Here is a 25,009-nt window from a genome sequence, read left to right on the forward strand (position 1 = left end):
ACTCAATCAGTTAAGTCCACTTCTTGGTCTTGGCACAAGTCTTGATCTCAGGATCATGAGTTTAAGCCCCACATTGGACTCCATGCTGGGGATGGAACCTACTTGAAAAAAAAAAAAAGTAAAGGTAACCTTGGGATATTCAAGTGGTTGTACTTAGTACATAGATATGTCACAGAAGTTAAGGTTGAAAATAAATTCAGTGAATGGGTGGAGATTACAACTGGTGGAGAGTATGAGATTGCTAAGGGAAAACATGATAAAATGAAAAGAATATAGATCAACGGCAAAACATCCTTTGACATCCAGACAAAGTACCCAAGAAAATGAGTGGGCAGAGACAGAACATTGAAGATAGGTCAGAGAAGTTGGAGAAGAATAGGAAGCGAATTGTGTTGCAGAAGGCAAGGGGGAGGGTTTCTACAAGAAGGGCAAGATGCCAGAAAGGATAAAGGATAAATAAGAGGAGAACTTAAGAGTTTTTGTTGGATTTAACATCAAGGTAAGAGCAATTGTAATGGAGTTGCAAAGATAGAAACTGGACTGCAATTGAGTTGAGAAGTGAGTGGTTAGCAACAAAGTAGAAACAGTAAGTGTGGACTCAGATACTTGGATGAGGATAGAAGGGGCAAGGGGAGGTCTAACTAGACTGAGGGGCAGAAACTTGAAATTTTGTGTGGACTTTGGGAAAGGAACTGACAGGAAAGGGGGATGATTGATGGATGAAGGTCCCTTAAGAGGCAAGAAGGAGTTGAGATCTAGTGAACAAATAGAGGAATTAAGAGAAGGGTCACCTTGTCTCCAGAGAATGGAGGAATCAAGGTAGAATGGAAATGGAAATAAATTTTAATAGTAGGGTTGGAAAATTAAGGGAGAGGGTAACTGATGGCTTCAGTTTTTCTCCGTTAAGAAGTAGGAGGTTATCAGCTGTAAGTGAAGTTAAAAGCTTAGAGAAGGCGGTAAGGATTTACGATAATAGCGTAGAGTAATGCCAGAGAGGACTGATCAAAGACAAGTGAAAGAACTGACAGAACTAGCTGAGGGCCCAGCTCCAGTTGGAAGCCATAAGTTTGGGGATATAATTTTTTGCCTAACAATGTCAATACCCTTCATGTCCCTACTCCTTTTATTTGCTGGTACTCAGGTCATCCCACTACTTCTGTTCCATTGTCAGTATAGTCATTCTTGGCAATAAATTCGCAGGTTCATGGCCATTGAAGGCTCGCCTTTGAGATCTTCCATTAAAGGCAAATCATCTCAGAATTGTTCTGGTCCATGAGACCAGGTAATGGGAGTGGATATTTAACTTCTAAGGTAAAGAGATACTTTAGGACAGCACATTTCCATGTGCTAAGGTTATTATCGGGGGTCTTCAGACACATTTCCTCACCACAACTAGCTTTATAGCCCCTGGGTCTGAATTTTAGATTAATTGCTTTTCATAGATCTATTCCTTGACCTGCTCCCCTGCCTGAGTTTTTGTAAGCCTGTTCTCTTTGATTCCTTAGGATCCTGGGTATGTTCACTTCCCAACAATGGAAACATCTCAGCAATGATTTCTTGAAGACCCAGCAGGAAAAGAGGCACAGTTGGTTCAAGGCAAGTGGTACCATCAAGAAGTTCCGAGCTGGCCTCAGCATCTTCTCGCCCATCCCCAAGTAAGTGCTCCTCCAGGAGCAGATCATCTCTGATGCCCTTGGTCTTGTCTGAGCTCCCACCCCACTTTCTTGATTACCTAAACTTACCTATTTTGCTTTCTCCCGAGGTCCTCTAAATTCTGCATCTTTAACAATACACCCACACAGTCGTGTCCCCAGGTGTCTTTATTCTTGTACTTCTATCACCAGTATTCATACCTTGTCCTTTTTTTTCTTAATTTTTTTTTTTAATTTATTTGACAGACAGAGATCACAAGTAGGCAGAGAGGCAGACAGAGAGAGAGGGGGAAGCAGGCTCCCCGCTGAGCAAAGAGCCCGATGCAGGGCTCCATCCCAGGATCCTGAGATCATGACCCGAGCCGAAGGCAGAGGCTTTAACCCACTGACTGGGCCACCGAGGTGCCCCCATACCTTGTCCTTTATGTAAAATGTAATACCTAGCTGATGGTATATATTTGAAGAATTGTATGCTAATTTTTTCTGTCTTTTCTTTCTTTGAACCTTATCCATTACTCTTTCTCCTAAGAAGGTAGAATCTGAGAACAGGCATCAATTTTTTTTCTAATGAGAGGGTGCACTGATTTATTATCTAGGTTTTAGAAATAATTGTCTCGTTCTCTGTCCCCACGCCTTCATTTTGTGCCCCTTGGGTCTCTGATTTTCCCAAAGGCTAATATAAACCCAGATTTATAGCTTCCCAGGCACTATTATTGACAGATAGACATTAGGCTCTTTGGGTTGCAACTACTTCTTGCTTAGTACAGTATTTAGCACTTAATCATTTGTATATAAACACCACACACACACACACACACAGACATACACACACACACACACACACACACACACACACACAGTATATGGAAGAGTGAAACAGGCATCCTATCCAAGGGATCATTCCATACCTGGCCCAGATGCCATAGAGATTGACTAAGACTTTGCCTCTGCCTGTTCTCCATGTTCCAATCTGAAGAACACAAAATAATGACATAAAAATCAGTTCAGATTTGTGACCTACTTGTTTTAAATGTGTTTAAGATCCAATGGAACTTTCCTCAGGTAGGAGTTCTTCTTTGGCTTAAGTCACTTCACCCATGCAGACCTAGTACTCACTTACCTCCAGTGTTCTTCTGAGGCTCATTCTGTATCCCCAGTTTCATCACTTCTCTTTTGCTTTCTCTCCAGGTCTCCCAGTTTCCCTATCATACAGGACTCCATGCTGAAAGGCAAACTGGGTGTACCAGAGCTGCGAGTTGGGCGCCTCATGAACCGTTCCATCTCCTGCACCATGAAGAACCCCAAAGTGGAGGTGTTTGGCTACCCTCCCAGCCCCCAGGCAGGTCTCCTGTGCCCCCAGCACGTGGGCCTCCCTCCCCCAGCACGGACCTCTCCTTTGGTACATGGGCTGGGGACGGTTTGACTTGGGTGCCAGAAGGTTGGGAATGGAAATATGAGAGTATAACGTCTCAAAATGAGGTGGGAATATGGTTTTTCAGGGATCCTAAGTCAAACTTGGACATGTACCATGAATGGGTAGAATAGAACGCATTTTTTAATAGCTGAAGACATCTCTAAACTGGCCAGCTTCTCTAATAGTAGGCCATGAAGCAGGGAGTCTGAGCTTGGGCATCCCAAGATGTCATGTATGATTTTATTTGGCTGTGGTTAGGACTTGGTCATCAGGTGCTGTATTAACCTATCCACCTACCTTGAAGAAGGTTAAAGATGGGTGAGCTCTTTTCAGGAGCCTTTGGCAAAAATGTCTAAAGGTCTTCTCTCCAGCTTTGGGATTATTTAGGCTCATTGGAGCTAGGTGTAGCTACTTCAGGAGAATCCTAGGTGATGAGTGTGAGGTCTCGCTTGGCACCAGCATCATGGAAGGCTCATGATGTCCGTCTTTCTATTCTCGTTAGGTCAGTGGTCACTGCAAGAACATCCCCACTCTGGAATATGGATTCCTTGTCCAGGTAATTGAGTACAAAGCTTCATTCCTAAGCCCTTCCCTTGTTGTCTGGCCCATCTGATCCCCTAACATCTCCCAGCTCCTCATTCAATTAACAAATATTTCCTGAGTTGCTCTGCTCCCAGAACTGTACTCGCATTGTGTGGATAGGAGAAAAGAAGGCATAGTTCCCATCCTCAAGAGGCTGATGGCATTATTGGGAAGACGCTAACAGATCATGTCCAATCAAGTGCAAATGATGCAAATTATAAGTGCATAGGTGTCAAGATATGAAAGGGATTGACACTGATTTCCTTGTGATCCCCAAATCCTCACTCAAGTGGTCTTCAGTTTTCCCTATACCTCTTTCATTGCTCAGCTACTGCTGGGTCATTTCTTTATCATATCTCTTTATTCCCTGGACATGCTTTCTTTCACTTTTGCATCTCTTTTACCGTTGTTCACATCATTCCCTCCACTGACCTTCCTCCCTAAATCAGCCTGTTGCAGTCAAGGCTCGTTGCTACCTGCGCCATAAAATTCTTCTCCATTACTCCAACCATATTAGGTGGGAGTGATCTCTCCTCTCATTGACCTCTTAAGATGATTTTTATTTTGTATCGAACCTGTGTGTCACATACCCTATCCTGCTTTGAGTTGTAATTAATTTGTATACATGCCACATCTTCCTTGTCAGTGTTGAGGGTCTGAGAAGAATAATCTTTTATGTTATTGCATAGTCAAGGAGACCAATAATCTTTTAAGTTATTGCATAGTCAAGGAGACCATTCACCACATTGGGTACATAGTAGGTACATAGTGGGCATTCAGTACATCTCAGTGAATAAAAGCCCTTGCATGTCCCTTTACCATCCCCAAAGTATGTGAAATGGGAACAACTTGATTCACACAAAACCTGGTACCTGGTAGAGTCATGTTAAGACAGAGTGTGGTTTTACTTCATTGTTGTTGTTTTTAGGTTTTGTTTATGTTTTTAAGTAAGCTCTACAGCCACTGTGGGGTTGAGCTCATGGTCTCGAGATCAAAAGTTGTATGGTCCACTGACGGAGCCAGCCAGGTGCCCCTAGACAAGAGTGTTTTAAAAATTTCTCTAGTAATGAGCACTGGGTGTTATATGCAACTGATGAATCACTAAATTCTACCCCTGAAACTAGTAAAACACTGTATGTTAACTTAAAAAAAATTATTTTTAAGAGTATTGCGAAATGGCTCTGAATTTGTGCTCTCTTCCCAACGGAATTGTGCCTATGTTTTTGACCAGTGAACAGGCTGATTGTTCTGGGTAGTTGAAATGGCTTCTAAGGCCCCCTACCATGTAATCGTGGACTGAATACTCACTTATCTCTGAGGGACAATATATAATTAACTACAACTAAGGTTAATAGTTTGGTTAGTACTTGTTAATGTTTATAAAATACTTTAATGAAATTATTTCATTAATATCCATTCTTCTTTGGGGAGAATAATACCCCATTTATAAATGAGGAAAATAAGGCTCAGGTTAACGGATTTGCCCAAAGTTGTATCTGTCATTAAGTGGTAGAGGTGGGTAGGATTTTAACTCAGGTCTTCTGCCATGGCTGGTCCTGTGTTTACTATAATAAATAATTGTAGATTCCGGCTTAGGCACAGGGCTGGGAGTAGGGAGTATAGCTGGAAAGAAGCTCAAATGATTTCCCATATCTATACCTGTACTTCCAAGAGACTTGATACAGTCTCTTTTCTGCCCAGATCATGAAGTATGCAGAACAGAGGATTCCAACGTTGAATGAGTACTGTGTGGTGTGTGATGAGCAGCATGTCTTCCAGAATGGATCCATGCTCAAGGTATATACCCTAATCTGTGACCCTGTTCCTTGGACCCTTAGCAACTCATCTCTCCTTTCTTCCTTTCTTCCTGGGTCTGTGGTAAAGGTAGAATTCTGTCCATTCTCCCTGAGACTCTAGAAATAATTATTTTTCTCAGAAAACAAATTCAGCAATCCTGTTTGGAAAGTGAGGATACATGAATGTTTTTGAAGGCAAACCCCCACCCAACATTTAAAAATAGGGATTAAGTGTTGATAAAGATGATTGCATATGACACTATTCTCAAGGACTCCCAAGTCTAAGTGGGTGGACAGACTCTACACTATAACTATGGGGAGGAGACGTGAGCAGTGTTGTGGAAACTCACAAGAGAGAGCATCTAACTACCTAGGGAAGTCATGGAAGGCTTCATAGAGGAGACAGCATTAACTCTCAAACTTATACATAAAGCATTTTAATTAAGACTAGTTTATAGTTTTTTCTTATGACGTAGAGGGCCCCAAATTCCTACCTCATTCTAGAGTTCTCTGAGGTCAGATTCGTCTTTCTCTCTATAACACCTTCTTACTGCATACCCTGCTGTCATTACTCTCTGTTTAATATGTCCATCTAGCCAGCTGTCTGTACTCGTGAGCTGTGTGTTTTCTCCTTCTACACGCTGGGAGTCATGTCTGGAGCTGCAGAGGAGGTCGCCACTGGAGCAGAGGTATGAGAGGAACAGAGGTATGAGAGGTATGAGAGAGAGCTTCTGGGGAACTGGCATCAAGAAAGACCAGGCAACCTAGCAGTTTCACTCCTTGCAGTTTAACCTCTGGAAATGCTTCCATGTGTAAGGATGCTCACGATACTCTTGTTTGTAATAGTGAAAAAAAAACCCACATGGATACAGTTCCATCTGTGGGGTTCTGTTAAAGAAACCATGGTATGTCCTTACAGTGGAAATACTCTATGGCTGTTACTTATGGGTAGAACATGATATATAAAAAAGAAAATGCAACAGTAAGTGTAGTGTAGTTCTTTCTTTCTCATTTTCCTATTTAATAAACTATTTCCACAGGAAGGACAATCTGAGAGGATAGACATCAGACTTCACAGTAGTACCTGTGATGCATGAGCTTTGTTTGGGGGTAGAGGATGGTTTTTATCTTTTCTTTAGTCACTTTTTAATTCACCATTATTTGAATTTTTTAATTGTTTATTTTTTAAAGATTTTATTTATTTATTTAACAGAGAGAAAGATAGCAAGAGAGGGAACACAAGCAGTGGGAGTGGGAGAGGGAGAAGCAGGCTTCCTGTGGAGCAGGGAGCCTGACGTGGGGGTTGAGTTCCCTGGGATATGACCTGCGTTGAAGGCAGGCGCTTAATGACTGAGCCATCCAACTGCCCCTGTTACTTGAATTTTTATAAGTAGCCTGTATTTTCTAATGAAGAAACCATAAGCATGTTTGCTTTTAAAAGGAACAGCAGGGAGTAAGTGCTGAGAGCCTCCAAAAGGTGGACCTATGCTGGATATTGTGTGACTCCCCAGCTCTGGGAGATCCTTTAGCTTTTGCCCTCTTTCTCTCTTTTCCCCTAAGGTGGTGGATCTGCTGGTGGCCATGTGTAGGGCAGCTTTGGAATCCCCTAGAAAGAGCATCATCTTTGAGCCTTATCCCTCTGTGGTGGACCCCACTGATCCCAAGACTCTGGCCTTTAACCCCAAGGTATCGTTGCATGGAAAGAAAGTCAGGGCTAAGGAATAGAAATGAGAAGAGGTGGTGGAAGTCTACGGCTCTCATTCTAGTGTATATAACAGCTTGGATTGTGGGACAGAAGAAGGGGAACACTGGTTCTTGGGAACTCTTAAACTCCAAGCTTTAGCTATTTTAGTGAATAAATAACGAGTTTGTTAGAAGGAGTAGAGAAGAATTAACATCACTGGGTTTTACTAGTGAAGAATATTGACTTTGGAGCCAGACAGACCTGGATTCCATTTGAGGTTCTACTGTTCCTAGCTGAATGGTGTAAGAAAAGTTACTTAACCTTTCTGAACCTTGATTTTCTTATCTGTGAAAGGGGGATAATATCTACCTTGCAGCTTATTATAAAAATGAGAATATATGTAAAGTACTGTATTAGGGTTCTCCATAGAAACAGGACCAATGGGAGATATATATAGAAAGAGATTTATTAGAAAGAAGTGGCTCATGTGGTCATGAAGGTTGAGAAGTCCCAGGATCTGCAGTTGGCAAGCTGAAGACCCAGGAGAACCCATGGTGTAAATTCCAGTCCAAAAGCCGGCAGTCTTGAGATCCAGAAAGAGCAGGTTTTTCAATTCCAGTTCAAAGGTAGGAAAAGACCAGTGAGTGTCCTAGCTTCAGCAATCAGGCAGGGAGAGTTCCCACTTCCTCAGCCTTTTTGTTCTCCTCAGAGCTCCAACTGATTGTGTGAGGCCCACCCAAATGAGGGCCGGCAATCTGCTTTATTCAGTCTGCTGATACAGTGATTAATCTCATCTAGAGACACCCTCACTGACACACCAGGAGTAATGTGTGACAAAATGTTCAGGCATTCCATGACCCAGTCAGATCTACTCGATTAACCACTGACAGAGTTAACCATCACAAGTACCCAGCAGAGGGCCTCACTGTTACCCTTCTTGCTATGTATCAGGCACTATATAGATTCTTTACATATGTTATTTAGTCCTTAGAACGTCTTTGTGAGTGTAGTGGGAATTTTTATCTTCATTTACGTACAGGGATACTGAGATTCTAAGCGGTTAAGTAACTTCCCCTCTTCCCCTATTACTTCCAGCTGGTAAAAGAGAACTAGCATGTGATTCCAGAACTGCCTGACATTAAATCTGTGTTCTTTCCATGACATATACTCTTTCCCTGGGGCCTGGACTTTTTGTGTAAATCTTGCCCTCCCTTTTCATCACATCTTACGCTCCTTCACTTTTCTTCATCTGGGTCTTCTCTTCCCATTGATTCCCCACAGAAGAAGAATTATGAACGACTTCAGAAAGCTCTGGATAGTGTGATGTCCATCCGGGAGATGACCCAGGTAATTCTGCCCTCTGCCTGTCCTTCTTCAGTGCCCTGTTGTGCTTGGAATCCATGGGAGTGGAGTGAAGATTTAGAAATGCTACTCAGATTCCTCACTGTATTTACCTTAGTCTTCCCTCTTTAGCCTTCCCAATCCTTGTTGTCTGTTACTCCTCTTTCTCACTCCTAATGTCTCTCTCAAACTTTACCTTTGTTGCCAATTCCTTCACAAGTTGTTCGTATTTAATGTTTTCCCCATAATTCTTAGGGAATTAGAGAAGTGAGGGAAAGACTTTTGCCCAGGGTTGGGAGGGTGAGGAGGGGACTTGGACATAAGGAACTAGCCCCAGGGGCCTACATTTTCTGTCCTTCCTAGGGGTGGGGCACAACATGGAGCAGTGACCATCCTTTGACTCAAGGCTGCCCCTCACCAGACTTCCCCACCCCTCGTCTGCAATCTCTGCATGAATAGACATTCATTTGTACTCACATTTACAGGTGGGCCTCTTCTCAGCAAATCCTATATATCACAGTTCAGATTAACACATTAGAGATACCTAGGAGGGATGATTTGTCAGAAGCACTCTGCTTTATGTAAAGTTTTACCACAGCATTCCTTAGCCTGATTTTTCTGGGACATTGATTTTATTTATTTTTTATTTAAAGTCAACTTTTTAGAGTTGTAGGAATTGCATAAAATGAGGGAGACCCACCTGCATGTTGTTTTGTAAGCATTTTCAGTCATTTTCATATTTATTTCTGAGTCTTCCCAATCTAACTGGGCTCCTTGAGGGTGGGAACCTCATTTCCTCTTACCTTTGTGTGGCCTTCAGTGCCTACCTTGCCCTGGGCCCTGATAGTCAGTCATAAATGGGAGGGCTCCCAACCTCTCCTTGGAGATAATTTTATGGCCTTTGTCTTACAGGGCTCATACCTAGAAATTAAGAAGCAGATGGACAAGCTGGATCCCTTGGCCCATCCTCTCTTGCAGTGGTAAGTAGTATGGGTAGAATGGTTCATCCTTTGGAGAATGGAAGAGAAGTATGGGGTTGTTTAAGCATCCTCTGTATGTAAGCATTAGTATTGTTTTAGCTAAGTTCTCTGTGCATCCAGAGAGGTCTGTCTCCCTCTTCTACTCCTTTTCCCTCTCTCAAGTCCTTCCTTGTTGCTGTACACTGTCCACAGCCTTGAGGCAATATTATTATTCTCTTCTAACAAAGATTCTGAACATTCTCTACTGCCTCCACCTTCTGCCCTCCTTCCCTGATCTTGATTTTTATTGTTTTGCTGACATAGCTTTCCCACCTTTTCCTAGTCAGCTGTTGACATCCTAGTCAGCTATGCAACATGCTCCCTCATAGTGCGAGGAGTGACCAGGCATCAGGATGGCACCACAAGTAAATGGGTGAAGCCCAGAGAACCAAACTGTATCCACTACATGAGATAACATTGCCTTGCTGAGCCCTCACTGTTTTATGCCTTTACTCTCTCCTGCACTCTGAATTCAGCCTATACACAGCCCAGTCTGTCCTTGAATCCTCAGGAAGATTGTTGTAGTATCTTCTGTTTATTTCTCCAGCCCAAACAGTAACTTTCTTTCCACTCCTATCCATCCTCCAGAGCCCTGAAGGCTTTCTCTGAGCTCAGATAGGATGGCTCTTGAGCCCCAGTTGTGTGTCTCTAAAACCCAAGTACTAGTTGTCACCCTGCTAATACAGATCCTTGCTTTCTGATTTTTTTTTTTTTTTTGTAGCTGATCTTATGTACTCTTCCTTTCATGTTATCCTTTTCTCCTCCTAGATGTAGCACTTTCCCTTTCATCCCTCTCTTTCTTTCCTCCATTGTTTACCCAGTAACTAGCTGGTCTCTGGTCAGTAGCTTCCCTTTTAACATTTTTCTACACTAGCATTACCACCCACAGGAATACCCAGATAGGATCTGAACATTTCACACAATGCAGATAGCCCTGGAATCCTTGCTTGTTCTCCTAGGGGTTCAGCAAGGCTGCTGCTTTGTTTTGGATGGTCTGGCCACACACTCATTCTTTCCATCTCTTTTTTTCTGTTTTATGCTAGGATCATCTCTAGCAACAGGTCACACATTGTCAAACTACCTCTCAGCAGGGTAAGTGACTATTCTTTAAATATCTGGTGAGGGGCAGGGAGGGGCTTCAAACCAGCTAACCATATTGGTCCTAGACTTGCCTCATTGGCTCTGTCCATCAACAGCAGCCTTTGGACCTAAGCATATTCTGTTTATTTGGGGTCAGTACCAGCCTGATTTGCCCCCTCTCCCCAACCTTTCCCTCCCTGATCTCCATATCTGCTCTGTTTTCCTGACTCGACCCCCACCCTGGGCAGCAGCTGAAGTTCATGCACACCTCACACCAGTTCCTCCTGCTGAGCAGCCCTCCTGCCAAGGAGGCTCGGTTCCGGACCGCCAAGAAGCTCTACGGCAGCACCTTTGCCTTCCAGTGAGGAGGGTGGGGACTTGGGGGTGGGGGTGGAGAGGACAACAAATAATTTAGGGGGATGGGAGGGCAACTTCATTTGAGGTATAGGAGTGTGTGTGTTACCTATATCCATCGACAGATCAGTCAAATATTTATTATTCTTGTAGTAGGTGCTGTAGACGGTAAAAAGATACATATGATTTGGTCTTTACTCTCAAGCTACTGATGTTGTAGTTGAGAAAATACATTTACATATAAAAAGATGGTGAAGGAACAGATTGGAGGAGATAGATCTGAAAGCTATTTTGAAGGAAATCAGTGATTTATGCCTAACTGTGGGAGGGGAGAGAGAGAAAGAGAGAGAGAGATTAAGAAGGGGTGATGGCACCCTTTTCTTAAAATAGATATCAGGTCAGGACTGGCAGCCATATTTGGGATCAGTGATAAGTTTTTGTTGAGTGTGAAATGAATCTGCTTAACTTGAAATATCAGGAGAATAGGCAAATAAAAAATACTGAACCAGCATTTGGGGGTTTAGGATGAGACTAGCTGAAGCACAGAAAAAAGGATGGGACTGGAAATTAAAGATGGAGGGTTAGCCACACACATATCTTGCATGCCTGTGACTATATCCATGTGCATGTCCATCACGAGGTGTATCTGCCTATCAGCATGTCCTGTGTGGGTGAGGATGGGTGGGAGTGGCAGTGGGTGAGGATGGGTGGGAGTGGCGTGGCAGTCTTGGAACTGCTTCTGGGAACCTCATACTGTGAGGAAACACATATTTTACGCTGCGTTACAGTGGGTCCCACATTGAGAACTGGCATTCGATCCTGCGCAATGGGCTGGTCAATGCTTCCTACACCAAACTGCAGGTGAGGCTGTGCCCCTTTCCCTTTCTTTCCACCCCGCACCATGCCGCATTCGGTTTTGGGGAAAGCTGCTCTAGAGTACTTAGCTGTTTTTGCCTCAGCATCCTCAAATCTAGCCTGTTGTGGGGCTTCCATAGGAGAGAGGTTGGAATTGTTTGTATAGAAGGAATGTGGCTGTCGTATAACTGACTCCAGACTGTGTTTTTTGGTGGTTTCGGGAATGGGATTGTAGCAAAAGGCAGGAATATGAATTGCTGACCACAGCCACTGTGATGAATTAACCTGTTAGACAAAGCTTTTTAATTTATGTGACTGTTCATTCGGAGAATTGTTATAAAAGTCTTACTTCTTTGCCCTGTGAGCCTCCAAGGAATGCATATTGTCCCTCCTCTTGGCTACCTGTTTGGTAGTTCCTTTTTTGGAATCTGCATATATACAAGGTGTGGGGACAGAAGCATGGATTCTGAGGGACTGACTCAGTGGCTCTGCCACTCCTCACTCTCCAAGACATCAGTATCTAGTAGGGCAAAAGGGTTAACCTGCATCCATTTTTCAGCCAATCAGCTTTTCAAGAGTAGGTTCCTAGCATTATCTGAATGAGTGAGAAAGTAATTGGAGGGACAGAGGGCTGGATAAGCCTTGTGGCTGCCTAATATACAGCCATGGGAGGGCCCAGGCTCATATTGCTCATCCTGGTGTTTCCCTGCAAGCTGCATGGAGCAGCCTATGGCAAAGGCATCTACCTGAGCCCCATCTCCAGTATTTCCTTTGGATACTCAGGTAAGAAATACTCTCTAGCCACCTTGACTCTATTTACGTTGCATTCATTTTGTAAATACATAATCTATGCTGTCTCCTCCTCGTTCATCATGGATGCGTGGTCTCTGTCAGCTCTCTCCCCAGTCACAGATACATAGTCTGTCTCTCCGCCTCCTCTTATTAGAAATTCAGATTCTTTACAAGTGAGGCCAGTTGTTTCCTTTCTCTTAGGTAGTCCTCTTCTCCATTGGAATAGTTTTATTCATTGTAGAGGCTTCTGAGATTAAGTGAGGGAATAACCGGGAGAGTGAAAGGAGGCTTTTCGTAGACCTCATTTTTGGTGTTAGTAGCCAGTCATTATTATGGATGGTGGGCCTGTGAGTTTATATATGCATACATTTGAAAGCTTGAGTATCTTCAATTGGCTTACATGTCTGGAGACATTGTTCGCCCTCTCAACTACTTTTTAAAATTTAAACTGTCTGTAATTGCATAATATTGTAATAGTCACATTGAGTGGAAGAGAAAGTCTTTTATTCCAAAGATAAGGCATGAATAAAGCCCATACTCTAGTCAGGAGATAAGTCCAGCTTTGTTCTGTTCAGAAAATGAATCTGACTTGAAACTGTCTCAGTGTTCCAGGTTCATGTCTTAGTTCCTTTTCAGTCCTGTTTTGTTCTTGTTCTATAGTCTCTTTATAAAGGCTAACCATCATATATTACACATGTACCATATAAAGGGGACAGTATTTGATTCTTTATAGATCATTATTTAGTATTCTCCAGTAATTATAACTGTTACAAAGATAAGAAAACTTAGATCCAGAATTGTATAACTTAAAAAAAGAGTCTCTAAATTTTAAACTACTCTAACAACAACAACAACAACAAAAAAACCCCAAAACTCATGAGCCCAGATAGTTTTATAAATGAGTCTTAAACCAAACCAAACCATTACTACAGTCTTCTACAAAATTACCCAGAGAATGGAAAAAGATAGAATTATAAATCATAAAGGATTGGTACATTTGACTTTATTAAAACTAAAAACTTGTGTTCATCAGAATACTTATTATGAAAGTAATAAGCTACAAACCAGAAGACATTTAGCAACACATTTAGCTACAAAAGATTAGTAATAAAAATGTATTTTAAAAATTGGGGCATCTGGATGGCTCAGTCAGTTAAGCATCTGTCTTCAGCTCAGATCATGATCCCAGGGTCCTGGAATCAAGCCCCCTGTCGGGCTTCCTGCTCAGTGTGGAGTCTGCTTCTCTCTCTGCCCCTCCCCCTGCTTGTGCTCTCAAATAAATAAAATCTTAAAAAAAAAATCAACAAGAAAAAGACAACCTAATAGAAAAATAGGCAAATGACATGAACAGGCATTTCACTGGAGAAATAACCAAAAAAATATGAAAAGCTGCTTAACTGTTATTAATCAAGGAAGTAAAATCAAGACCAAAAAGACTTAACATGTAGTACCTATTTGGATTGGCAAAAATCTAGTGATTCTAGATGTCGTAGATCAGCAGGATCTCTTTTATTTTTAATGGAAATATAAATTGGTACAATGACTTTGGAAAACAATTTGGTGTTAAATTTCACAGAGCTGAAAAATTTTATTCTAGCCATTCAGCATTTTCATTCCTGCATACATACACCCAAAGGTGTACCTGAATGTTCAAAGCAGTACCATTTGCAATAGCCGATCTTGGAAACAACCCAAATGCTCTTTATCAGATTATCAGGAGGATGGATAAATACACTTTAGTATATTCTCAGGATGGATTATTATTTAGCAATGAAAATGGATAAACAGTGGCTCTCAACTGTGGAAAAATCTTAGTAATTAGTTGATTTTTTTTTTTAAGATTTTATTTATTTATTTGACAGAGATCAGAAGTAGGCAGAGAGGCAGGTAGAGAGAGGAGGGGAGGAAGCAGGCTCCCTGCTGAGCAGAGAGCCCAATGTGGGGCTTGATCCCAGGACCCTGAGGTCATGACCTGAGCTGAAGGCAGAGGCTTTAACCCACTAAGTCACCCAGGTGCCCCAGTAATTAGTTGATTTTAAAGCAGGCAAGCCCAGGGGCATCTGGATGGCTCAGTGGGTTGAGTGTCCAACTCTTGGTTTCAGCTCAGGGTTGTGAGATCGAGCCCCACATTGGGCTCCGCACTCACCATGGAGTCTGCTTGTCCCTTTCCCTCTGCTCCTCCCACCATCCCCACGTGCGTGCTTTTTCTCAGATAAATAAAATCTTAAAAAAAAAAAACAAAACAGAAAACCAAGCCCAGAAGACTACTGTGTGATGTCTTTTTTATATTGTTCAAAAGCAAACAAACATTTAGTTGCGTGTGTGTGTATGTATGATAAAACTAAAGAAACTTCAGGATAGTGATTACCTCCCAAGGAGAGGCAGATAGTTAGATATAAGTCACTAGTACGGTTTTGGTTCTTGGATTTAGTTTGTAGGTGAAGTCTATAGGTATAATAGATAATAAATGATAATGTGTCATGAACCAAACCTGATGATGAATCCACACAGCATAAGTGCCCTATAAATATTGATGCATGAATGAATCTTATTCTGTGTGCCTGGGGTGCAAAGTAGGGGTTGTGTTCGATAGTCTTTTTGGCTTCTTTGTGCAGGTTTTCTTCATTTTTATCTTTGTCAAAGCCTGAGCTTCCCTCATTAAGCTCTTTTTTTCTAAGTTAGTGAGATTCTCCTGGTTCTTGATGCCCATAGAATTCTTGCTTCCTGTCTGTTCTCTTCCTCTTTCCCCTCTCACTGGCTTTGTTTACTACTAAGTGCCTGAATCACTTTAGTTACCATATGGAGCCAGGAATCTCTGTTGACTCCTTAACTTGTTTCATTACTCTCTTCATTACAGAAAAACATCATATGACACCATCCTTTTCCCTCTTGCAGAGTTCCATTGATTATGGATACAAAATGGCATAGGATTTTCCTCTTAGAGTTACACCTAGTCCTTTATTACCTTACAGTTAGGAAAGCTCAGTTAAAGTTAAATGACTTCTTGGGGTCACATAACTGAGTAGCAGAGCTAGGATTGGAATCTAGGCCTCTTAATTTCTAGGCCAGTTTTCTTATCACTTTGTTGGGTTGACCAGGTAGGCTTTACTTGAATCACTGAGTCTTGAAGCCCTGCAGATACGTGAGGGTCCCTAGCATGTGAGATGTGTACAAATGTCCAGTTTATTGTAGTTACTCTAAAATTTAGCCAACTCTGTCTTCTTATGTGTTTCCATCTACCCTATTCAGTTTTGGTTTTCCCTGTTTTTCTCCAGGGTATCCTTAGTTTTGTGGCATTCAGTGCTCTCTGGGAGCCAGTATAAATAGAGAACATCTATCTGGCTAGTGGACCCTCCATTCAGATGACTTGGCCATTGTGTGCAGGTTATAATGAGGGCCAGTAAGAAAGGAGATGGTAAACATCTGTTTAGTTCTGTTTAGAGACGTCTGACATGTCTATCATCCGGACACTAAGCATTTGGGGATTATTCTGGCCACTATGTTCTCAGGTTCTGATCTTGATAAACTGACAGAAGATTATTGAGTCAATATGGACAAGACAGTGTACAATAGGATTGGGATGGGACAGGATTTGTATTGTATCACAAGGGCCATCTCTAAGACCAGTTGTAGAAGTCAGATTGTTCTTTCAGATTGGGGTAGAACTTGAGTGCGAATTTCACTGAGAATCTTCCACTGAGGGGCGCCTGGGTGGCTCAGTGGGTTAAGCCTCTGCCTTTGGTGCAGGTCATGATCTCAGGGTCCTGGGATCGAGCCCTGTGTTGGGCTCTTTACTCAGCAGGGAGTCTGCTTCCCCCTCTCTCTCTGCCTGCCTCTCTGCCTACTTGTGATCTTTCTTTGTCAAATAAATAATTAAAATCTTAAAAAAAAAAAAAAGAATCTTGCATTGAAATACCCAAGACAAGAAGGTCATGATGTTTGGATTCAGAGCTAAACCTAATTAAAGGTAATGGAGAAAGTAGAAATAGAGGGGTTGTAAGTGGCCCATAGGAGGAAGAAATGAACAGTTTGAAGTCTTGCCCTAGGTCTTGTTCAAGCCATAAATCTGTCATGGGACTTTAGTGTAAGTGCATGATGAATTGACAGCCTGCATAGTGAAGCATGGCAGTCCAGTCAGCCCCACTCCTGCACCACGGCTGTTACAAAACCAAGAATTGAAGCAGAGGGGATTAGTTATAGAAAGCTCCCAGGATGGAGTTGTGAGATAGGGGCCCAGCTTATGGCCTGTTATGATAGCATCATTTCCCGTGTTCATCCATCTCTCTCTCTGACAGAAAGGGGGAGACACACACACACACACACACGACTGTGATAAGGCTGGGCCTGTGAGAAAGCTTAGTACAAAGATTGAAGTCCTAGTCACAGGCCAAAAACAGTTGGGAGTAGGGGCACACAAGCACTGTTTTGTATCTAAATAAGAAAAATCTAGAATAAGTCTATAAATGTTATAAATAGGGCTATTCACTGGGAGATAAGGATGGTGGAGGATTTATGGATTTAGGTAGGGGGGAAATTGGAGGGAATTGACACCACTTCCTCAAGTCTGGGAAGACTTAAGGAAGGAAGCAGGATTCTTAAGATTGTTGCCATGTGGTTACTTATGGAAAATTATTCATCACTTACCAGCTGTGCTTTCTGCCTTTTCTCTTAAGTGACTCTGGTAATATTTTTCTGCGTAACTCTGAGACTAGAGCAGATCTGCTTGCTCTGCTTGCTTCCTCCTCAATCATTTTGCTCAACCTGGCATTGATCTAAGGTGTTGATACCACTTTCCTGGGCCCCCTTGTTCCTGGCTCATTTTGTATGTTCCTCCTCTGTCTTAGAGCCTTTTAGTGATTTTCTGATGTTCTCGGGATAAACTCCAGTTGCCTTAACATGGTCTGTAAGGCCTACCTGATCTGATCCTAGCTTAAAGCTTCCACATCATCTGTTGTCACTCCCCACCCATTGACTGTGCTCCATACAAACTAAGGCACATTGCTCTCTTCCTCCAGCCCTTCCATGACCTGTTACCTGTGCTAGAACACTTTCTTCCTCTCCATTTGACTAATTCTTCCTAGCTGTCGCTGGAAAGCCACCTTCAAACCTCTAAAACAGGCTACTTCTCCTCCTCTAGCTCACTCATTGTTCTAGATTCTCCCCATCACACCTCTTACCATACTGTGTTGTGATTACTTGTTCTTTGCCTCTAGTCTCCATCAGACTAAATTGTGTCAGGGAAGATACCTTGTTTGTTTTATTCACTACATGTGTAGCTCAGTGCCTGGCACATAGTATGCACTTTAGTAAACATTTGATTGAGGAATGGGTGAGTAAACTGGATTTGTTGTTCTGTGACAGGAATGGGAAAAGGACAGCACAGGATGCCCTCCAAGGATGAGCTGGTCCAGAGATATAACAGGATGAATACCATCCCCCAGGTATTATTGGTTGGCACTGCTCTAGTGAGGCAGAACCCTTCCCCTGGGATAAGTTGAGGCTACAGAGATGGATGGGGAAACAGATGGTGGTGGAGGTGGGGAGTTTTCAGATCATTTGAAGGAATCAGGTATGTTCTAAGATGAACACACTTCCAGAGTTAGATGTGGCCTCAGTCATAAGTATGAAAGCAGAGAATGACATGAAAATGTAAAGATGGAAGCTATGGACTCATCCAGACTGATTATGGGAAAGCAGATTTGGGGGAGGTGATGGCTGGGGTCCCCAGATATCCCTGATCCACACCCCTAGCCATCAGCAGCTAACCGTCCTCTCTAGGGAAAGCTGTAACAGTCCACTTGTCTCTGCGCTCCTTCTCTTCCAGACCCGATCCATTCAGTCGAGGTTCCTGCAGAGTCGGAATCTAAACTGTATAGCACTTTGTGAAGGTAGGTAGCTCACCCAGTCCCTGTTTTTCTGTGTCCCTAACCCTGTGATCCAGCCAAGGGTGTTGACACATCATGTCTTTCCTCCCCTCCCTGGACTGTGTGACTTAAGCATTATATCTATAACTTCTGGCCCCCTTCTTCCCAGTGATTACATCTAAGGACCTCCAGAAGCATGGGAACATCTGGGTGTGCCCTGTGTCTGACCATGTCTGCACACGGTTCTTCTTTGTGTAAGTCTAGGAGGGTACCTTGGGGCTTACTTTGAGGAATGAGGGTGGGGCTGTGATGGTATGACTACCGGGAAAGTCTGTTTCTGTCATCGAAGACTTGTCCCTGGCTGCCTGAGTGGAGCTGGCACTAGAACTTTCTCTGTGGAAGATGGGGATGGGTATAGGTCAAGGTCTGTTTAAAGGAAACCAGATAACACTGAATCTTTTCCACCCAGAAGAGTAGCAAGAAAGGGTTTCGACTTCTGGGATGGGATGACCACACCTCCAGATATAGTTCCACTTGTTGACATTATTCTGGTATTGTTCTCCCTCTGATGCTCACACTTGCCCTATCTTTGGCAGATATGAGGATGGTCAGGTGGGCGATGCCAACATTAATACTCAGGACCCCAAGATACAGAAGGAAATCATGCGTGTGATCGGAACTCAGGTTTACACAAACTGAGGGGGCCCCAGCCCTCGTACCACCCCTGTTCCCCCAGGATCCATCTGCCCTCATACAAGGGCTCAGGAGCAGCGTGCGAGGCTGCCCTGAGGAATCAAGGGGCCATTACCAAGGGGCAGGAAAAGGATAGAAGAGGCGGCCTTCATGGTGGAGACTGACCCAGGAACCACTCAACATTTGGATGGCCCAGACTGACTCCCTCCTCCTGATTTTCCCAGTTGACTTCACCCTGTTTGTAAATAAAACAATAAAATGGAAGGTGCTGTGGACTGGATATGATCACTGTGGTCTGACTAGCCTTGGCCCAGCACCTGCCCCAAGCCCCCAAATGGGGTGTTGGGTGGGGAGAGTGGAATATCCTCAGGGTTGGAACTAATGTTGGGTGGAGTCAAAGCTGAGTCCATCTAGTGTAGCATCCTACAGTTCTGGCAACATTTTTTTCAGTCGGCTGGATAAAGAAGGGAAACTTTCCAGTTGTGCAGATGACACAAACTCAGAAGGATAGAGAATACCATTGATGCCTGTTCCTCAAGATTTAAAAGGACCATTGAGGCCAAAGCAACTCAGATTTCCTACCTTTAGGATCTCTGCTTTCTGCATTTAACCTTGCCATTCTTCCTTGTTCTCTCAGGGCTTGGGCCCCTACTCTCTTCTTCCCAACTATTTTTTTTTCTTTTAAATATTTATTTGTTTGAGAGAGAGAGAGAAAGGATGAGAGGGGAGATGGTCAGAGGGAGAAGCAGACTCCCCGCTGAGCAGGGAACCTGATACTGAACTCCATCCTGGGACTCCAGGATCATGACCTGAGCTGATGGCAGTTGCTTAACCAACTGAGCCACCCAAGCACCCCTCCCAACTATTTCTTTAGGAAAAGGGAGGTGAGGGGGAAATAGCTGACAGGTCAGGAGTTGGCTTGGTTTCTAATTTGCCATCTACAGAAATGCAGCCTCCCTTAATCAAACAAAATCCAGACTATTCAAGGAAAGACAGCTGTTTCTAGGAGACCTAACTGTTTCAGTGAAGCCTGTCTCCCTGTTGAAATTTCCACGCCAACCTTCTGTTGGCTTTTCACGCTGTGCTTCATGTGTCCACATAACCCTAAGTTATCTGACAGGTTGGACATTGCCAAATATTTTATGAACGATTAATGAAAAAAATAGGAATATAAGTACAGAGGATACAAAAAACATTAAACAAGACTGGCTTTTCAAGTATTGGCTTTTTAGTCTCTTACAGCTTATTGATTTACAATGTCCACCCCACACCACCTATTGTCTTTCATTACCTTCACCCTACTTTGGAGATAAACTTCTTTGCCTAAGTTTGCCTAAGTACCCTACCTGACCTGCCTTATGTAGAAGTACCTTTCTTTCTTTCTTTTTTAAAAAGATTTTATTTATTTATTTGACAGAGAGAGAGAGCAAGAGAGGGAACACAAGCAGGGGGAGTGGGAGAGGGAGAAGCAGGCTTCCTGTGGAGCAGGGACCCTGACACAGGTCTTGATCTCAGGGCCCTGAGATCATGACATTAGTCAAAGGCAGACACTTAGACTGAGCCACCCAGGTGCTCCTAGAAGTACCATTCTCAAGGCCCAACCCTCTAGGAGCTTTTTCTTATCCTCACCCGTTTTTTTTTTTTTTTAATTAATTTATTTATTGGACAGAGAGATCACAGGTAGACAGAGAGGCAGGCAGAGAGAGAGAGAGAGAGAGAGAGAGAGAAGCAGACTCCCTGCTGAGCAGAGAGCCCGACGCGGGACTCGATCCCAGGACCCCGAGATCATGACCAAAGGCAGCGGCTTAACCCACTGAGCCACCCAGGCGCCCCTCCTCACCCGTTCTTAATCAAGACTGTTACATTCTGATTCTACAAGTCTCCAAGGCTCTCTGGTCCATTCTGTTTTCAGGTCTAAGAGAAATACCCTTCCACTAAGTAAATGGCCCAATCAGGAAGCCCACCCTGACTGAAATTCCTATCTCCTAGGAGGAGCTCATCTGTATAGTATCAAAGATAGGTAACATTTTTTAGTTCTTACTAGGTAGGTGCCAGGCATTATGCTAGAGTACTTTAATAATTTGCTAACACTTTGGCTTACTGTGTGCTTGGCATTGTTGTAAGCACTTTACATGTATGCACTAATATAATTCACACAAGCCTATGAAGGAGGGGCCGGCATTCCCATTTTGTAGGTAAGAAAACAGAGGTACAGAGTATAAGTGATTTGCTCGTTATTCCATAGCTAGTGATTAACAGGAGACCGGACTCCAGAACTGTTGTTCTGTTTCTAGGCTAGATAACGTCTCAAACTTCACAAATCATTTTTTCATTTAATCCTGATAACAAAAATGGAAGATAGGTTTTCTTTAGAGATCTTAAATAATGTGTCTAAGGTCGCATAGCTGGTTAGTGGCAGCGCTGCACTTTTATTAACCAGAGCTGCCCAACTCTAGAACCTGAACTCTTAACCATTGTTTTAATTCCTCAGAGCTTCTCAAACTGTGCCCACAGCAACTCAGCCTAGGTTCTTGGCCACTCCAGTGGTTTAACAACATTTTTCCTTAATTTTCAGAAATTGGATTTTTCTCAGTTTTAAGCATTTCTTCTAATTTTTCACTGGGATCTGCTATAGCAAGTACTAGCAAATGATAGAATGAGAAGTAATGCACAGATAGTTTATATGACCAGGAAAAAACTCAAAAATCTGAGCTAGTCTCATGGGTGTCACTTTTTTTTTTTTTTTAAAGCAGGGTATACATGTTTTTTTATGCCAATAAAATCGTAATGACCTTAAATACACCATTTTATAGTGTTTCACATAAAAGCAACAGGACTCTGAATCTAAGCATTTTGAAAGCAATACATAATCATATCTGAAAATTTAAAAACCTATTTGGTATAAAACAAACCTAATTAAAGCCTATGGCACTTCTCTAACAGTGATGCCTTCATTGCAGGGACTTGCAGGGTGGGGCCCTGAGTTTCTGGGGAGGAATGCTCCCACAGCCTGGAGGAGTAGAGGGAGGATTGCCTCTTTCTCTGACCCAGGCCTGCCTACCGGGGAGGTGGGGCCTGTGAAAGCCAGGTCTGAACCAGAGATCATCCTTCACAGAGGCCAAGGCCAGTACAAATACTGCACACAGAGGTTAACAGTGGTCTCCTATCTTTCATATGGTCCTGGGCTCAAGCAGCCTTATTTAATTTAGATCTGGAGATGCTGAATTAGGGCTAGGGCCAGGGAAAGAACTATTTTCCTCAGTTAGTTCCACATGGAGAGTAGATGGCTATGATTTCTGGATTGAGAACTCTGAAAACCCCTGGAATTTAACTTTCCTCTTCCTCCTCATGGTAATTTTCCATACAGGCAGGGTGTGGTCCTGACTCAGTTTGTGGTGAGGATGTGGCCATCCATAGGGGAGGAGCCTTCTGCTTGGTTCTGCCTTTCATTCTGGCCAGTGGGGAGAGGGAGGAATGAGTGGCGCTGAGTCATAACTGGGTTACTTAACAGCTTCTCATAGGATGGATTCTGACATGGAGGTTTGGGAGACTTCTCAGCTTCTGGGCACCAATTTGAGAGTGTTGGGGAGGAAGCCTCATGGGTCACATAAGTTCCCCCAGAGCGCCCCTCCCCAGAAGGGTGGGAATAAAAGTCAGCTCCAATTCATTTGAAGAGGCATCATTCTCTTTGGAGTATAGAACCTTTCACAGAGCTTTCAGAATCCTCCCTAACCCTTTCTGCACTGCAGTGGAGCCAGTGATGCCATCCTTTAAGTTAAAGCATTTCCTACAAAAATATTTTATCTAGGAGAGAGACCAAAGTCTCCTTAGTGGGTCAGGTTATCTCATAGCTGGTGAGCATGGAGATGAAGACTGTAGGTATGGTGCCAAGGAAAAAGTTTGACTGAATTGCAGCAGGAGGAATTCCTGGTGAAGGGTCACTTAATCCATCCTTCACCAATGCCTTTCTTGGTCTTCCAAATCTCAGTTACTTTGGGGGGATAGTGTCTGCTTACAATTCCACTTGCATCTTAGCCAATCTAGCTATGGCTCTATTTGTAGGGAAAAAGAGCACTGGGCCTCCATGGGATTGGCGTGGTAGATAGGATTAAAGTACTTTAGGGAGACTTTGTCCTGTGAGCCCTAACAGTTAAGAGCTAGAGAAAGACTTGCAGTGGCTCACATAGGCTGACAGGGTCGCTTTGGCTGAGGCAGTACTTCCACTGGAATGAACATGGACTTCTCAAGCTTCCCTCCTGCTTCTAAGTGCTAATGAGGCATTTCCTCAGAAGGGACCTAGACACACACAGTTGCATTCAGAAAACATTCTTTACCTTTCCTATGCCCTGGAATGGCCTTCCCATACCCATCTCTATCCTAACCAACCTTCCATGTCTCTTCCTACACGAAGCCTTCCCCTTCCCAGAGAACTTGTCCTCTCATTATTCCCAAATTGAAAAGCCCAACTTTCTCTTCCAGGATTTTTCTGTGGAGGAGCTCTGGAATTAAGATTTTGTGCCACCATGGTGAGCTTGAAGAGCTCTTAGGAGTCTGAAGGAAGGCACAGAATAAATTACGTCTACTTGTCTGGCTCTGGAAAGGGCATATAAAGTCCAAAGTTACAAGCACTTCTGCTTTAAATCTAACATTCAGAGCCAGTGGACTGCCCTGGAAATCTGTATTGGCCTGCAGGAGAAATAACACCGCCATTTCAGAGGCCCAGAGGTCATGTAATGATAAGGCCTGTAAACTTCATCCTCTTCACCAGGGCCAAAGCTCATCTTTGGACCCCAGGGGTTTGGGTCCAGTACCATTTGCTGACACACTTACCCCATCAGGGACTCCAAATGACTTTCAAGAATTAGACCATTTGATGCCAGATTCTGTGGTTCTGTGGCCATGAATCCAAACAGGTAGTACAGCAATCTGTACCCTAACTCTTACCCAGTCCGGTGAATCTAGCAGCTTCCCCTCCCATCCTGGCAGGTCAGAGCACAGCTGAAGGATTGGCTGTAGGGGAGGAGCCTCTTGGGGGCTGGTTTGTATTCTGCCTCAGCTTCCCCCCAGGTTCAGGTAACCTTGGGGTCACTTGTTGCTGGGTCAAAGGAGCGGAGATTCAGGATGACCGAGAGAGGGCAGTTACTTGAATTCAGAAGAATGTTCTGGCACTAGTCAAGAGGACCATACTCCACAAAGTCATCTCCCAAAAAGGGGGAAGCCTGCTTAGCACTGTACAGTACTCATTCACATACATCATCTGATCAAATCCCATTCTGTGAAGCAGGAATTGTCTTCAATTTACATTTAAGGAACTGGTCAGAGAGCTAGTGAGTAGAATTAGAACTAAGATGGAATCCAAACTTTCTGGTATATTATACTGCTTTTCAGCAAAACAATGACAGTCACCTTAAACTCCATGTAACAGATTTTCACTGTGCATCTAAATGTGAGCAAGGATATGCTGGATTAGTCTCTGCTAGAATTTCATAAAAAACAGCATTTTTTATGCTGTTTAATACATGTGCATTTCAATCTTGCGACTATATCTAGACTTAGAACTTAAATGCAACATCGTCCAGGTTTTATCCAGCACTTTTTTAAGTTTATCTTTAGCTCAGGGCCAACCAATTTCCTATCTACAACTAAGGGGACAAAAAAAAAGCTTCCAGAAGAAATGGAAGGATTCTATGGCAAACAAACTTATTCTTAGGCTGTCACTTTCAGGTGCTATCTTATCTGAACTAACAGGAAAGAATGAAAGACCTGTGATTCATCTGCAAGGCTGCTGTCTGCCTAGCAGGTCACACCCATTGGTCTTCCAGGAAAAGGAAAGACCCTAAAAGAACAGTCTTAACGATTTTTAATGAGGCAACATTGTATCTG

General features: G+C 43.2%; 1 protein-coding gene across 11 annotated transcripts in view; it reads left to right on the forward strand.

Annotated features, from left to right (window-relative positions):
• PARP6 (poly(ADP-ribose) polymerase family member 6) overlaps positions 1–19,411 on the forward strand; it is a 28,122-nt gene extending 8,711 nt beyond the window's left edge. For 5 of the 11 annotated variants that reach the window (XM_059371901.1, XM_059371902.1, XM_059371900.1 and 2 more), the window contains 16 exons: positions 1,506–1,655; positions 2,841–3,051; positions 3,569–3,622; positions 5,350–5,445; positions 6,041–6,133; positions 7,005–7,130; positions 8,410–8,475; positions 9,382–9,449; positions 10,532–10,580; positions 10,817–10,929; positions 11,711–11,783; positions 12,491–12,560; positions 17,931–18,010; positions 18,394–18,457; positions 18,603–18,687; positions 19,030–19,411. In XM_059371901.1, the coding sequence (XP_059227884.1) occupies positions 1,506–1,655; positions 2,841–3,051; positions 3,569–3,622; positions 5,350–5,445; positions 6,041–6,133; positions 7,005–7,130; positions 8,410–8,475; positions 9,382–9,449; positions 10,532–10,580; positions 10,817–10,929; positions 11,711–11,783; positions 12,491–12,560; positions 17,931–18,010; positions 18,394–18,457; positions 18,603–18,687; positions 19,030–19,132 (1,501 nt within the window). In that variant the 3' untranslated portion in view covers positions 19,133–19,411. Of the gene's footprint in view, positions 1–1,505; positions 1,656–2,840; positions 3,052–3,568; positions 3,623–5,349; positions 5,446–6,040; positions 6,134–7,004; positions 7,131–8,409; positions 8,476–9,381; positions 9,450–10,531; positions 10,581–10,816; positions 10,930–11,710; positions 11,784–12,490; positions 12,561–17,930; positions 18,011–18,393; positions 18,458–18,602; positions 18,688–19,029 lie in introns of those variants that run through there. The other 6 variants (XM_059371905.1, XM_059371906.1, XM_059371907.1 and 3 more) reach the window with 6 other exon arrangements.
• The last annotated feature ends 5,598 nt before the right edge of the window (positions 19,412–25,009 follow it).

The sequence above is a fragment of the Mustela nigripes genome, chromosome 13, assembly GCF_022355385.1.
Source record: "Mustela nigripes isolate SB6536 chromosome 13, MUSNIG.SB6536, whole genome shotgun sequence".
NCBI lineage: Eukaryota > Metazoa > Chordata > Mammalia > Carnivora > Mustelidae > Mustela > Mustela nigripes.